The sequence below is a fragment of the Corvus brachyrhynchos genome, unplaced genomic scaffold (genome assembly GCF_000691975.1).
Source record: "Corvus brachyrhynchos isolate BGI_N302 unplaced genomic scaffold, ASM69197v1 scaffold162, whole genome shotgun sequence".
Classification (NCBI taxonomy): domain Eukaryota; kingdom Metazoa; phylum Chordata; class Aves; order Passeriformes; family Corvidae; genus Corvus; species Corvus brachyrhynchos.
This window is the reverse complement of record NW_008236696.1, coordinates 4,536,705-4,551,102: the sequence shown is the minus strand read 5'-3', so window position 1 is coordinate 4,551,102 and position 14,398 is coordinate 4,536,705. Positions and strand designations below refer to the sequence as shown.

Genomic DNA, 14,398 nt, shown 5'->3' with positions numbered 1-14,398 from the left:
CCTGGCACTGCAGAAGCCTTTGGACAACATCCCATATTTTCCTGGCTTGCTGATTGAACAACTGCATCTGACAGACCGTTCCTGTCTTTTCTAGCTGTTCTGAAAAATCCTCGTTCCCAAATGGAAAGCAGGTATTTGAGCTACATATTGGAAACAAATTTCAACAGCCAGAGGAATCAGATGTAGCAGATGCTTGTGAGCAGAGAAAATGTCATAATAATGGTGATTCAGTGGTTCAGCTGTGAGCCACATCCCATTTTTCTAAAATATATATTTCTCGGTGTGTCAGAATTGTTACCTTCACCACTGAATCTTCATCCTGCAAAAATGAAGACTTTAGGTTGGATTTACACAGAAGCTAGCACACAGTGTGAGTGGGATATTACATTACTCTTTGCTCTTTTTTTCCCCTCTCAGGATTTTCCTCAAGGAAATAGAAAATTGCATTGAAAACCCTGAGCTTCTTGCCCGATGCTTTTTGAAAAGAGTAAGTATATCCTTTTGCAGGTTTGAATGAATATCTATGGTCTTATCCTACAGTACTTACAGATTTACTCCTATCTTTTCACTCTGTTTGCTTCTGTGAATGAGAGAAACTCCTCTAAGCAAATATTTCCGAATTAAGCCATAGTTACCAAGCATGTATTCTGATAGCTGACCCTTTACCTGGTTTACTGACAGGAAGAGCTCTGTTAGCAGTGTTTTACAAATATTTTAAGTCCCATTTAAAAGAAAAAACAGCAAATAACAGTGATCCAAATGTTTAACATGCTTTTCATATCACACACATCTATAGCAGGAGTCTGATGTAACCCAGCCACCAGCCTGCAGTAAATAAGCAGAGAACGGTATTGGGGTTGCAGCAGGTTGCTCTGAGTGCAGACAATACATCCTGTTCCTCCTTTATCTTATCTCTTTCTTCTCTGCACCCTTCAGGCCCCTAGAACTGGCTCAGCAGAGTCTGCTGCTGTCCTTGCATGGACCCCACCAGCTCTGTAAGACTCTGTGAGGTTGATTCCCTTTACTTCTTCACGTAATTCAACAAGTGGGATTCTCCCCTCTGCTGTGGAGTGAGTCTCAGCGCCCAAGTGCTGCAGCTCTCTCTGAGGGCTCCCAGTCATGTCCCTCCTCCACCTCCACCCCCAGTCAGCCTGACCATTAGTTCTTCCCTGCAACACAACCAAAGGTGCTTGTTTATACAGCACTCCTTCAGGGGCCCTACTAATGAGAAAAAATCTGTTTTGGTGGTTAGCTACCGCTTTCAGAGTCTGACAAAACTGTGTGAATAAAGCTCTGTGTTTTGTGCAGGAAAGGGAAGTGGCATGAGAAATGGGAAAATCTGTCCACTGTAGTCAAAGGTACCTCCTGCTTCTACTGTATACTACAGGTAGCATTTGCTGCTTTTCCAGGGCACACATTAAGTACAGACAGATTTGGAGGAAGCAGTCAGAGGTGCTGAGCACTGCTGCATTACTACGATTTAATGGGAATTGTGAGCATGTGATATTTGCAAAGGGTATGCTCCCCGTCTGCAAACAGGTCAGGCTGGAGAGAATCATACAAGTGTAAATGTGATTATATGTCCATTGGTTTATTTTCTGTGTAACAACGAAGCATTTAGAGCTTGAGTAAATGACACTACTAAGGCATATGTTGTTATCCTAAGATTCAGATGTCGGGCAGGAAAATATTGTGGTGAAATCATTATGCAAAAGAGGATAAGCAGTCTTTGAAGAATGCAGACCTTTGAAACCCAAGAAATGTAAAATAGTCCATGTGTTGCATATATCCCTAAAGAATGCAGCTAAATAAAAATTCTTGGTATATAACTGTTCCTGTGATTCTGCAGAAGGTTGAAATTCCATGTTTAAATATTGTAGCTTATGTCTCTCTGTAAAAACAGCTGTTGAGGCCAATTCTCCTCACTAATCTACCGATATGAAAACAGCACTAATGCTGGGGTTCAGGTATGAAGTGAAAGAAAACCCGTCTCTCTCTCACCTTCGCTCATCAGTTTCTGTGGCCTGGTCAAACCACACTAAATTTATCAAATAAGAGATTAAATCATGCATTTGCTTTCTCCCTATTTCAAATTTCACACTAAGAAAGCACAAGCTTCTCTCTTGAGCTGTCTCTGCTCACACAGTAGCACCTTTGATTTGAGAACTTGCCCTTATGTTCTCTTTTTAGCAGAAGCCACATAAAGTCCAGAAATGTGTTGTTTCTGTTGGACTGCCTTTAGGAGGTACAAACAAAAGTCTGGTTGTGTGTTTGTGTTCCCCATGATTTGGCAGGCCCCGTGAGTTACGGCCGTGCTTGCTATGACAGGGGGAAACAGAAGCAGCTGCTGTTCCAAGTGATGCTGAGTTCGGGGAGGAAATTCACATTGTTGCAGGTTCTCCTTCTTTGTATGGGTGTGACCATCCTACCACAACATCAGGGTGGGCCAGGTTCTTTTTATTCATACTTTGAAGAGTTTTACCCTGTCTGATCACACTGACCCTTTTCAGCCCTGATTACAGAGCTGCTTGAAAGTATCCTGAGAGCTGCAGTGAGACACTCCAGTGCCAGAGTCACTCCACCCCCTGCTAGGCATTCCTCTGCCATGTCCCTGCACACTGTCCCACCTCCACCAATGCCACCTGATCAGCTGTCACCGTGAATGTGAACCCTTCATCTCAGGTGATGGGAGAAACAGTCTGTGGAGCCTCTCTAGCTTCTCTCTGGCTTGTCTCCTGGACAGCAGAATCTGGTAAAAGATGAGTCAGAAATGCCTTTCTTTTTCTCCCTCCCACTTTTCCTGACCTCATTTAGGTCACGATCTTCACATGAACTAAATTACTAATCAGTCAGCTCAACTTTACCCACATGGCAGCTATTTTGCCATCACCAAGATACTTGACCTTACTTAAAGCTCTGTGTGGTCAAGGACTACACAGCTTTCAAAGACAGGAGGGATGTGCATTGAATACCTTGCAGAATGGGTTTTCTGGTGCTCTATCAGCAACAGGAGAGATACTCTGGGCTGTGAAGAAGGAAAACTTACTAAACCAAGGCAAGAATGCTCAGCATGAAACCAAAGGTGTGTCAGACTGCTTACCAAAATGTGCCGGGTGATGTGTCTGGTAGGAGTGATTCAGTGTGGCCTACCACTGTTTACTTATTCATGGTCCTAATCTTAAAAAAGGGAGTAGTTTAATGAGAACCAGCAGTTGGAGCATTTGGTCATTCAGGAAGAAAGAAGCATTTAGAAAAAGAATCTACCTGTGAAAGGACAGTAGCAGCTGACCAGAAACCTGTGAGTTGGACTCAAAGGGCTAAATTCTAGTCTGATGCAAAAATTATTTGTAAATTAGCAGTCAAAAAGATAATTGGAACTGTGCATATATGCCACGTGCATTGGAGCTTACAGAGCCCTCGAAGTCTGAATCAGTGTGGAAAGGAAAAGCGTTACAGGAGAGGAGCATGGTGTAAAAGTACCAGCAAAAAGTCAGAACCTTTGCATGTGAAAATAGAGATGTGTGGAGTATTTAAGACTGGGATTTGAATAATTAGACAATCAATTATTTCTTGGCATTTTAGAGTCTGAGCCTAATAACTTCATCAGGAATTTTCTATTCCTAACACTATTGCAAAACTTAAAGCTCTAATTAAAGACTTAAGGATCTGCCTGAGCAGGTGTCACTGATTTAGGCAGCAGTAGATTGCATTGGCATAGTGTGGTTCCACTATGGCAAATTACTGGTAAATTGTTGATTATTGTACTTTTCTTTAAGTTTTAATTGGTCCTTTTCTCTTATTCCTAATAGTGCTCTTGTCTGTTGCTGTCTCTGTTCTTCTTACCCAGTCCAACTAGTTAGGTTTCTGTGGGCCAGCAAGAGATGGTAATCCTTGGTTATGCTTTGTTGCTATTTTTAGTTTGTGGGGTTTACCCCCTGCTAACTTTCCTCCAAGGCAGCATGTACAAACAATTCTTTATTTGTGAAGAAACCTCTGCACCTATTCTGAAGTAGCACCATTAATACTCTATTGAGCTGCAACAGCAGAGGTGTTTGTATTGCATAATCCTTAACACAGTGTGGTATCACAGCTCTTATTTCACAGCTGATTCATCAGGGTGATGTTAGGATGGATCTGTGGAGGAAGAGAGCAGCAACACTGATTTCTTCTGGTAACTGTATGGAAGGAAGTGCTTTTCCTGCAGCAGGAGTGTATAGGAGCTGTGGTGGGCTGAGAGCGTGAAGGCAAGATCCAGGAACTGCTGAGATTTATTTTTGGTGTTTTCTTTGCTGAGGTCACATCCCCCAGGGTAGGTGCAGTTGAAGGTGGGAAGCTCCCGGCTGCTTGGGCACAGCCCGCCCTGCTCGGGAGCTTCATGGCACTGCCCTGTGCGTGCACAGTGAGCAAGCCCAGGACCTGGCAGAGGAACACGCATCTCTGCGTCCACCCACACAGCCCAGGGAGCTCAAAACACCCCTCTCTGGGCTTTTGTAGAGATTGTCTCTGTTTTCACTCAAGTCAGTGAGATTTTTGCCATGGACCTCAGTGAGAGCACTTGGAGTGTAGTCAAAGCTAAGTAGAGGTAAAGTGAATCCACTCACTTGTAATTTGGATAGGACAGGGTTTAAGTGCATTCCTCTGCCTGGCCTGGGACATCAACAAGACAAACTTCCTCCTTTTTAATTCATCCTTGTGCTATTTATAGAGAGCCAGCACTATTTTCAAAGTGTGTTGAACAGGTAAACCGTAGCCACTTCATTAACAATTACAGTCTGTGCCAGTATTGTTAAAAAAATTTACATTTCTAAAGTTTCTTTTTTTTTTTAAACCATCAATTCACCTCCCTGAAAAAGACACTAGTTTTGAAATTAGATTATGTCTTTCAGTGTGAAAAGTGAGGGGGGGGGGAAAAAAAATCTCACTTTCACGTGTATTTAATGTAATCAGAAGTAAAAAGCAATTTGGTGGTTTCAGTATGCTTTTACATACAGAGTTATTCCCATGTAATAATTACTTCATGTCTTAGGATGGAAAGTAAGGAAAAGTGTGATTCAAGAAGGATGCTCTCTGGATTCTTTTCCCTTTCCTTATCTAAACTCTTTTTGTCTTGCAGAAGGAGGACCTCCAAATATATGAAAAGTACTGTCAGAACAAACCAAGGTCTGAAGCTCTCTGGAGACAGTGTGGAGACAGCATCTTTTTTCAGGTGAAATTTCACTGCAGACTAGCAGTGCAAGACCCTCAAAGCTTGTTTTCCTTCTGTATCTCCTTTATTCTTTAGAAACCCTAGAGTAGTACCCAGGCTTTTCTGCATGCTTCTTATACTGATGGCAGGTGCCCAGTGAGTGTCAAGGTGTTCTCTACAGGAGCCTGGGTAGGTAGAGCAGTAAGTAGATTTCCTGGACCAGAGCCTGGCTCTGGAGGCTATACCCACACCAAACAAGTGCTGGATTCTTTGCAAACCCCAGCTGATTGTAATCTCATCAGCAGGGAATGCCAGATTTCGACACCAAGTTGAACCTAAACATTAGCTCTTGTTTAGATACATTTTCACTGTGGCATAAGTAACCTGGAAATTCCTATGCAGATGGAACAAATGTCTCTCTCAATTAATTCACAGACATATAATCTTCAGACTGTCAAATGATAATGACCTTGGTGTCTTGCCTGTGTTTCAGGAAACAATTGTATTTTTCTTCCGTGTTGTCTCCTACAGGAATGTCAGCGTAAATTGGATCATAAACTCTCACTTGATGCTTATCTCTTAAAGCCAGTTCAGAGAATCACCAAGTACCAGCTGCTGCTAAAGGTAAGCTCTCCATGACAGTGCAAAAAATTCCAATGTACAGCTTGTTTTACTTCCAGAGTTGCGTATCAGCCAGGACTACCTGGAAATAAATCCTTGCTCAGTTCTTCAGCAAATACTCTGCATTTTTTTAGTTGTAAAATGGTAGGGAACAGTCTTGTACAGGGACTTGTCTTTTAGATTGGGAATTGCTATTAGTTAGCAGTACTTATATACTAAGTAATGGCATACTATTATATGCATAGCTCTCTATATAAAGTAAGGTATTTTACATTGTAATTATTTTATTATCTTACTTATTGTTTTATTTATCTTTAAACAGAAATTGAGCTTGGCTTTATTGGATCAGTATATAGTGTTACAATTTGAAAACAGGAACTGATGCCTTAAATCCTGTCTCTAACATCTGTCCCTGTTTAAAAAACTTTCAGCTCTCTGAACTGATATTTTCCCATGGTTGTGACTCAAACCTTTCAGAGGGAGCCACTCCCTTTTGCTGCTTCTTTTTCTGTAACTTTTCCACAGGGTGAATATGTGAACTTCCCTCTCGATTTGGCTGGAACCATGAGTGGTCCACGCTTGAAATTCTGGTCTGAACTGGGCCATAGGAAATATATACACTCAAAACAGTGACTTTTTTTTTTTTTTTTTTTTCTTTTTAAGGTGGTGGCTTAAATTTCTGTCTCCATTTCCTTGGTTCTCAAAAACAATACTCACTGACTTTTCCTGTGGGAAGGTCATGAAGGTGAATTACATGCTGTTCTCAAGCCTCTGGGTTGTGTACTGTCATGAAATTTGCAATGAAGATTTTAGGCTGCCATTTAACTTGCTAATAACTACCATGGTACTGCTCAAATTGTGCCAGTATGAGCCATCGGAGGACCTGGTTGGCCATTCTTGTACAGTATTTCTGTGAACTGCTTGTTGACTTCATATAAAACTATAGAATCCAAATATTGAACAGGGATATTGACAAGGATGCAGCTTCACTGATTGCAGTAGATTTACATCAGCATCGTCCAGAAATAAATCTGAACTCTATTTCTTGAAACTGTTCTGTGAGAGGGGAAAAAATGTCAGTGTCTCCAGGAAAGCAAGAGTAAACCAGATTTTACTTTTAATTTGAAATATGACTGTAAATAAACCCAAGATTAGATCAAGGAGTAAAATTCTCAAGCAGAACAGGTCTCAACCATTGGGGTTTGAAGCTGGTCAGACCAGTTTCATACTTAGCAATAACACATTGGCACTGGCATTTAGTTTGTTGGGGTTTATGAGACCTGTGAAGATGGTGCACTCCTTCCCTGGCTGCAGGGGCATTTAAAAGTGTAGAAAAATGGAAACCAGTGAAAAATTGGTAACAAACAAGTGCTTAAGAAGCTGTGTGCCTTGAATGGTGGGCAGACTGGATTTGAATTTTGGGTCACAATTACTGCAACCCTCTGGTTTCAGTAGTTTAGCTAATATGCTCATGCTGATAAAAGCAGCGTGCCCACTGTACAGAGATACATCCTCATCCTAGAAAATGTGCAGCAGGTACTATAAGAGTGCATCCTGCTTTTACCTTCTAGTCCTTGGTTACCCAAGCACTTGAGGAGAGACTGCTGCTGCTTGGGGTTTGCAGGAACTACCTTTTTGCAGCCCTATTTTACAGGAACACAAGTGCCTCAGTTTTTGGACTAAAATATTTCCAAACTCAAAATGTGGACTGTCAAACCTGCCAAATTTAGACTAGAAATTAATTCATGTTTTTAACAGTGGTAGTAAGTACCTTGTGGAACTAATTGCAAAGGAAAATGGGGAATTCTCTAACATCTGAAATGATTATATTGAGTTTCTTTTCTAGCAGATGTAAAGAAAAAAGCTGCTGGGTGTAATTCTATGACATGCAAGGAGTTCATTGTAAATGTGTCAGAATGGTCCTGTCTCATCTTAAATGAACCCTTAAAACTTGAAAATGTTCAAAAGATCAAAATGCGTGTCCTCAATGACCACCCTGGTGAATGTCGTGTTTGGTTTTGTTTGGGGTTTTTTGTTCCTCTTTTGTTTTTGTGTAGTTCTGCTACTTTGTCTATGCAGCCCAAATTCCAGGGAGGATCATTTTACGGTGTCTTCTGGTATAAGAAGTTCTCAAGTAGCTCCCATATCTTTTTTTAATCAGGAAATGCTGAAGTGCAGCAAGAATTCAGAAGGTACTGCTGAATTGGAAGAAGCCCTGGCCACCATGCTTGATATCATCAAATCAGTAAATGATTCCATGCACCAGATAGCAATCACAGGATATGAGGTAATTGCTGGTGCTGCTCCTACTCTTGTCTTGAGCCATCCCATATTCCTGTCATCACTGATCATGCTGTGCCCGTGGCTGGTACTGTGCTTTGCAGGAGCCTGTGCCACATTCCTGAAGGATGCCACTCAGTGGTGTGTTGTGATGACCAAAAATACATCTCAGCACACCTGTCATGTGGAGGTGGGGTGTGAATTCGGGGACATAGTGGGGCAAATGCAGGCCTTTTGAGTAACTGTCCCCAAAACTCATTTGTAGGTGAGAGGTGCAAGTGTGGCAGAACTAACTTAAGAAATTTGCCGAAACTCTGTGACTGCAGTGCAACTCAAGTGTTTTCAAATCTTTTGCACTTAGGGAGGAAAATTTGGCTTCCATTTGAAGTGGGTAATGGAATCCATGCCAGTAACTGGCAAACTTGTTATCTGAACTGTGAAATAGCAACCACGGTACAAATCAAAGGGCACAAATACATATCTCTGCAGAAGCTCCACTGAAGTCATATGACTTTCAAGAACTATGTGAAATGAGCCCTTATGTGCAAAGTGGAAGTGATTGACACGTAAAGGAGAAACAGGCCTGGCAAAATGAGGCCTGAGAATCATGTGGTTGCTGATTTTGAAATAGCTGCAGGGTGAAAATATCAAGAAAGAAACAATATACTGAGAATTCTTCAAAGAATTGTTACATCAGAGTAACAGGCTTTAACCCAGAAAAACTATTTTGTGCGGAATCTGACTTCCTGAGAAGGTGCTGGGGTCTATACAGACAATGTCTGGGTGGGAAGAGTTATCCTGGTTTTCAGGATGGGAGTGACCTCAGGAGTTTTGATTTCTATAGTTCTCTTTTGTGCAAGTGCATCTGGTAGCTGAGGAACCCATGCCTGCTGCCAACATGATTTTATAAATAAATTTCACTGCTTGCTCATTTAACTGCTTGCACACAGCTGGAGATGCTCCTGTGGACTGTGCATTACATTTGGGATGAGAAAGTGAGTTCTTCCTGCAGGAGCTGTTCTGAGTAGAAGGTGAAGCAGTGGCCACCTCACTGCGCTGGCAAACACTGAATAGGTGTGGTGATTGTGGATCAGAGAAACACCACAGGTCATAAATGTAATCTTAGATCTCCCAAACATGACAAATTTAAATAAAGCAGCATATACTTTATCCATCGTGGTCATGGCTAAATCTGAGGGCCTCAGAGATTCATTTTAGAAGAACTCTTTAGAGCCTGTATACTATTATTGCAGAATTGAACCAGTCAACATGGGCACGGGAAGCTCATGGATGCAGCACACCTTTCACCTCTCCAGTTTCCACTGTTTCTTACTCGTTCCCAAAGAGAAAGGTAGCTTTCCTCCTGTGTTTCTCAGTTTAAATGTATGTAGTTACAGCAATTTAGCATAAAATTTGTTTTGAAAAGAGTTCTGTAAAGGGATGGGAAGAAGAGTTTCTCCAAGAAAGGTGAAGTATTATCCTCAGCAGAGGGGATTTATCCAGATTCCTGTCCATATAAATGTTGAGGTCATCCTTTTGTCTATTCCTTGCTTTAGAGTGTGTGTAGTTTTGTACTCAGGAATTCAACAGAACATTCCTGTACCTTTTCAAATTTTACTTTTGAATTTTCCAGCCTTTCATGAATGCCAGATAGTAGCTCCAAGGACTAGACTTTGGCCTCTGCTTTCTTAGCTGAACTGGAAAGCATGGCACAGTGGGACAAGGCCACTGTTTAGCCCAATGCTGACAGCATTCTGGAGATGGTTTGTTACATGATTATTGAATAGGGTGAAAGTGTGAATCACCCAACAATTTCTTCTCCCTGTTCCACCTGTCCCAGGTGCTCAGTTGTGGTGGCAAGTGAACACCTCCCATAGCTGATGAAACCACACCCCACCTTGTGGAGTCTTTCCCACACAGCCATAATAGAAATACTTGCCTGGAAAACCTTTCAGAGAGGGATATTATGCCAGTAGGAAAGCAGGTTTTGTGATAGCTGATGAATGCTCCTAATTGCAGAGGATATTCTGTTTTTTGGACTTGGGCACATGCAGATTTGAGGAGCTGAACTCTTGTGTAACAAATTGCTAATATGTAAGTCTGGGGTTGGTTTGGTGGTTTTTTTTTTATTTTTAGGCAAAACCACAAAAAAAAAGCAGGATAAAATGTGGAGAGCAGAAGTCTTAGATGTGCTTCCTACTATCATCCTAACATTTGTACACAACCTGGCCTGAGTAGTTTGTCCATGAGTTATGATGAGAGATTCTTATAAATTATCATATGGATCTCTCATCTTCCATAAACATGGGATACTGTGTATTGTTCTAACAGAGAATGATTATATTTGAGAGAGTGATCAAATCCTCCACTTTAAATAAACTTCCTTTAGGATAAAAGATTGCTGTCCACTAGCAGAAATTACCAGAAACAGTGTCCTCCTGTTTGCTGCCTACACTGAAGAGAGTCCAGTGTTTGTGGGCTGATATTCAAAGTCTCCTGTGGGATTGCTGCAGACTGCCGTCCCTGTCTCTTTTTCTCTCTGCAGTGGCAGCCTCCCACTTCACTCACTATTATCCCAATCCCAGATTCAAGGTTGGCGAGACAGACCTATCACAAGAGTTGAACTGAGCTTCTGGATCTCAGTATTTAACAGTGCCTGGAGTGACAGGAGCCTCTCTCTCCATTGTCAGAATTATGTAGAAAGTATGGTGTTGTTTTTTTTTTTAATTTAGTTTTGCATATCAATGTGCTTTTCACGTGCTTGCAGTTCATAGCTACATGCACATATAAATACAAACACCCACAGTCCTGTATGCACAAAGATCCAACTCTATATATTAGAGATGACAGACTTATCTAAATTGCTGAGGTTTTCTGAATGTTTTGGAGAGTCTAATAATATCCGGATATAGAGTGGAAAAGTAATAAAGCTCTGGTTTTGCAGTTGAATGTAGGGTAGAGGAGGGGGAGTGAGAGGGAGAACAGGTTGCAATTCTTAGTATAAGAAATTAGACATTCCCACTTGGAGCCAACATCTTCACCTTATAATCAACAGAGCATGCAAATGTTGAAAATAAGTACTTTAATAATGCACTGGGCTTATTCCCTCAACTTATTATACAAAGTGCTCCTAGGAAAATATGCTGTTAAGATAATTACGATTATCATTATTTGTTGAATCCCATTATCATATAGATGTTGCCATGTCCTATATCCACATATTGCTCCACTCTAAACACAGAACAGTTCTGGTGGCATCTGAGCTAAATATTTATATCAGGTGAAGTATTTACCTATCAGTGGTCTTCAGACAAGAGCTTTAACTTAGAAAGGTCTGGTTCCTGCCTAATTTCACTCTCCCTGAGGTACTTTCATAGCTCTGTGGTGCATTCATTCCCTCTTTGCCCAGGGCTGTGCAGCAGTGCGTAGTTTGCCGATGGCGAGCCAAGAAACTATTGACAAAGCTTGTAAAGACTATTTTGAAATGGGAGGGAATTACATACCTGCATACCTCTAGGCACTGATCTGTGACTTCAGGCATCTAAGATCTTTCAAGGTTTTGCCCAGGGATGGAGGAAGCTTGTACCAGAGTGGAAACTGAAACTAGATCTTCCAGAGTCAAAGCCTTTGTTTGGGTACTGGATTTCACTGGGCCTTCCTACTGCCTTGGGAGTCAGGAGCCTTGAAACCTGGGTTGTCAGAAGGAAGCTTCCTCTGGGGTCACCAGAGGGGCCAGCCTGTGTGTCACATCCAAAGAGATCCTGAGACATATCTTAGATGCTAGCTGTGAGTGGGGAGACAAACTGGGAATTATGGACATGGAAATCAGTGAATTGATGGTTGTAGGAGGAAACCACGCAGGTTTAGCAAGGGGACATGTGCACTCTCCAACACAAGGGATGCCTCTGCCTGGAATCTTAAGCATCACCAGAGGAATGAACTGTGCCTGGGACTACCCTAGTTTGAATGTGATGTATGCTCTCTCTTTTTCTTGCCTGCTAGGGGGATGTCAGTGAGCTTGGCAAGCTGTTGATGCAGGGTTCCTTCAATGTATGGACTGACCACAAGAAGGGGCACAACAAGGTGAAGGATTTGGCTAGATTCAAACCAATGCAGAGACACCTCTTCCTCTATACAAAGATGCTCCTTTTCTGCAAGAAACGGGAGGAGAACACTGATGGTCATGAGAAGACAGCTTCATACAGCTTTAAAAATTCATTAAAGGTAATAAATGCAGTAATGGTGGGGGAGGGAAATAAATCTGGTGTCCTCACAAGATGAGGATGTTTCCATGAGCAGATTTGAAGAAGGTGCACATATCTGGAGCTGTCTTGCACCCCTGAATAAATGACAGCTCCCATTTAGTTTTGGGTTGGAGACAGACCAAGCCATATGTCCTGCAGCTCAGAAGTGAACCTTGTTCTTTGCAGCTTGGTACAAAGGGGCACCTTGTGTATTCTTGCCCAGCATCCCATAAAGAGAAGCCAGACTAAATGGGCCTGCATCTCTCATTGTTCTGCCTATGGGTATCCTCCTAGTGCAATTCTATTGCAAGTTTTACTGTTGACACTGTTGAGCAAACATATTCTGTGACAGTCATAGCTACAGATGAATCAGTGCAGTAGAAGTACCCTTTTACTTGCAAGAGCAAAATTTCCAGGTATGAGCCAGGACATTTTAAGGTGGGTACCACAAGTAGGCCACGTTTTCCCTCTAAGCACATTGGTGTGACACTTGTGGCTTTAGCCTGCTCACATGGATCATCAAGTGTAATGTTCCAAACTTATTACAGAGTACCCAGACAGGAACTGTAGCAGAACCTGGTTCAAGGCTTGGACCAATTCATATCAACATTTCAAGTTTCTTTATGTAGAGATAGAAGGAATGGTGGCATAACACTGTCTAAATCTTTGAATTATTGCTGAGGTGAATGAGAACAAGAGGCATGAACAAATACAGGAAGAAGATTAGAAGCTGGTTAGTAGCAGCTGAACTTCAAAATTGTGATTAAGAATTTTTCATTTAAGAAATCTAGAATTATTTTCTTCAGATTTTTTTGTGTTGTCTGGATTTGCAGATTGGTCATTAAATCTCACAAAGCCCTATTCCAACCCTCTTTCTCTTCCACCTTAACAGATCAATGATGGCAAGTGAAAAAACAGTCTTCCTAAAACTGAAAATTTGTCAAGGTGAACAAAGGCCAGGATGGGGTTGAAAACTGATCCACAGATCAAGCAATAATAAAAAAAAAAAGAGGATAAATTCATGATCAGACATTAGCTTGGGTTAATTTAAACATTCTTTTTCCCTTTAGCAATCAAAAAGATGAATGACAAATTAGATATTGAGAAATAACATGCTCTGAATTTTACTTTTAATGACTCCCTAAGGTGTCAGAAGTGAATGCAGCCTTTTAAAACTGCTTCTCAGAGAATCAAGTTTAAAGACTATTGATATTTTCTAGATTCCAGCTCCTTCTTTTCTATTTTGAAATAGATGAGCACTGTGGGCATTACAGAAAATGTAAAAGGGGATAACAAGAAGTTTGAGATCTGGTATAACGGCAGAGAAGAAGTCTATATCATTCAGGTAATGACAATCCTTTTTGTTTCCAAGGGCTCTACTTCCTTTCAATTGAATTGTTCTTAAAGAATGTTCACTGTGCTGTACACTCCAGAAACAATACCCATTGAAAGCTTCATTGTTGTGTAGGCACTGAAACAGCCAATTTATTGTGAATATGGTCATGATTTTGGCTAAAAGAAGAAATAAAGTAATGGGAAATTTCTTGGAATTCTGGACAGAAATGCAAGGACGGGACCTTAGAGTCATGGTAACTTTTCCATCTGGAGGAGCGTCCTCTGCTTTGCTTGAAGATGACCACAGTGTTCCAATCCTTGGCAAAACTGAGAGCCAGTGTAGGTCAGGGCAGCCCAGTGATTGGCAGCGTGTTTTAACTGGATCTGCTTTGCCTTGTCCTCTTTTGTTCTCAGGCATCTTCTGTTGAGCTGAAAAACACCTGGATTTCAGAGATTCGCAAAGTCCTGACAGGACAGCTGGAAGCATGCAGAGGTAGGGCTCACAGAGCAGCAGCTGGGAATGTGTGCTTCCTTCTGGAGCTGTGTGTGGCAACATGGGGCTGGGAGAGGTTACAGTGCTAGCCAGTACCACCAGTGAAGCCAGCAAGGACCAGCTGGGCAGTTGCAGCACTGCTGGGATTTAAAGCCATGTCCTGATCAAAGAAAACTTCTTGCAATTTTATAAATGACATGGATAACTATTCCATTCACAGTTAGTCCAAGGAACATGGTT

The 14,398-nt window shown here is 41.6% G+C and overlaps 1 protein-coding gene across 10 annotated transcripts in view; it reads left to right on the top strand.

The window, feature by feature from the left end:
- Positions 1 to 14,398, top strand: part of MCF2L2 (MCF.2 cell line derived transforming sequence-like 2) — a 160,634-nt gene that overhangs the window by 119,675 nt on the left and 26,561 nt on the right. For all 10 annotated transcript variants that reach the window (XM_017726946.1, XM_017726945.1, XM_017726952.1 and 7 more), the window contains 7 exons: positions 418 to 487; positions 5,114 to 5,206; positions 5,717 to 5,809; positions 7,968 to 8,093; positions 12,089 to 12,310; positions 13,583 to 13,675; positions 14,080 to 14,158. In XM_017726946.1, the coding sequence (XP_017582435.1) occupies positions 418 to 487; positions 5,114 to 5,206; positions 5,717 to 5,809; positions 7,968 to 8,093; positions 12,089 to 12,310; positions 13,583 to 13,675; positions 14,080 to 14,158 (776 nt within the window). The remainder of the gene's footprint in view (positions 1 to 417; positions 488 to 5,113; positions 5,207 to 5,716; positions 5,810 to 7,967; positions 8,094 to 12,088; positions 12,311 to 13,582; positions 13,676 to 14,079; positions 14,159 to 14,398) is intronic.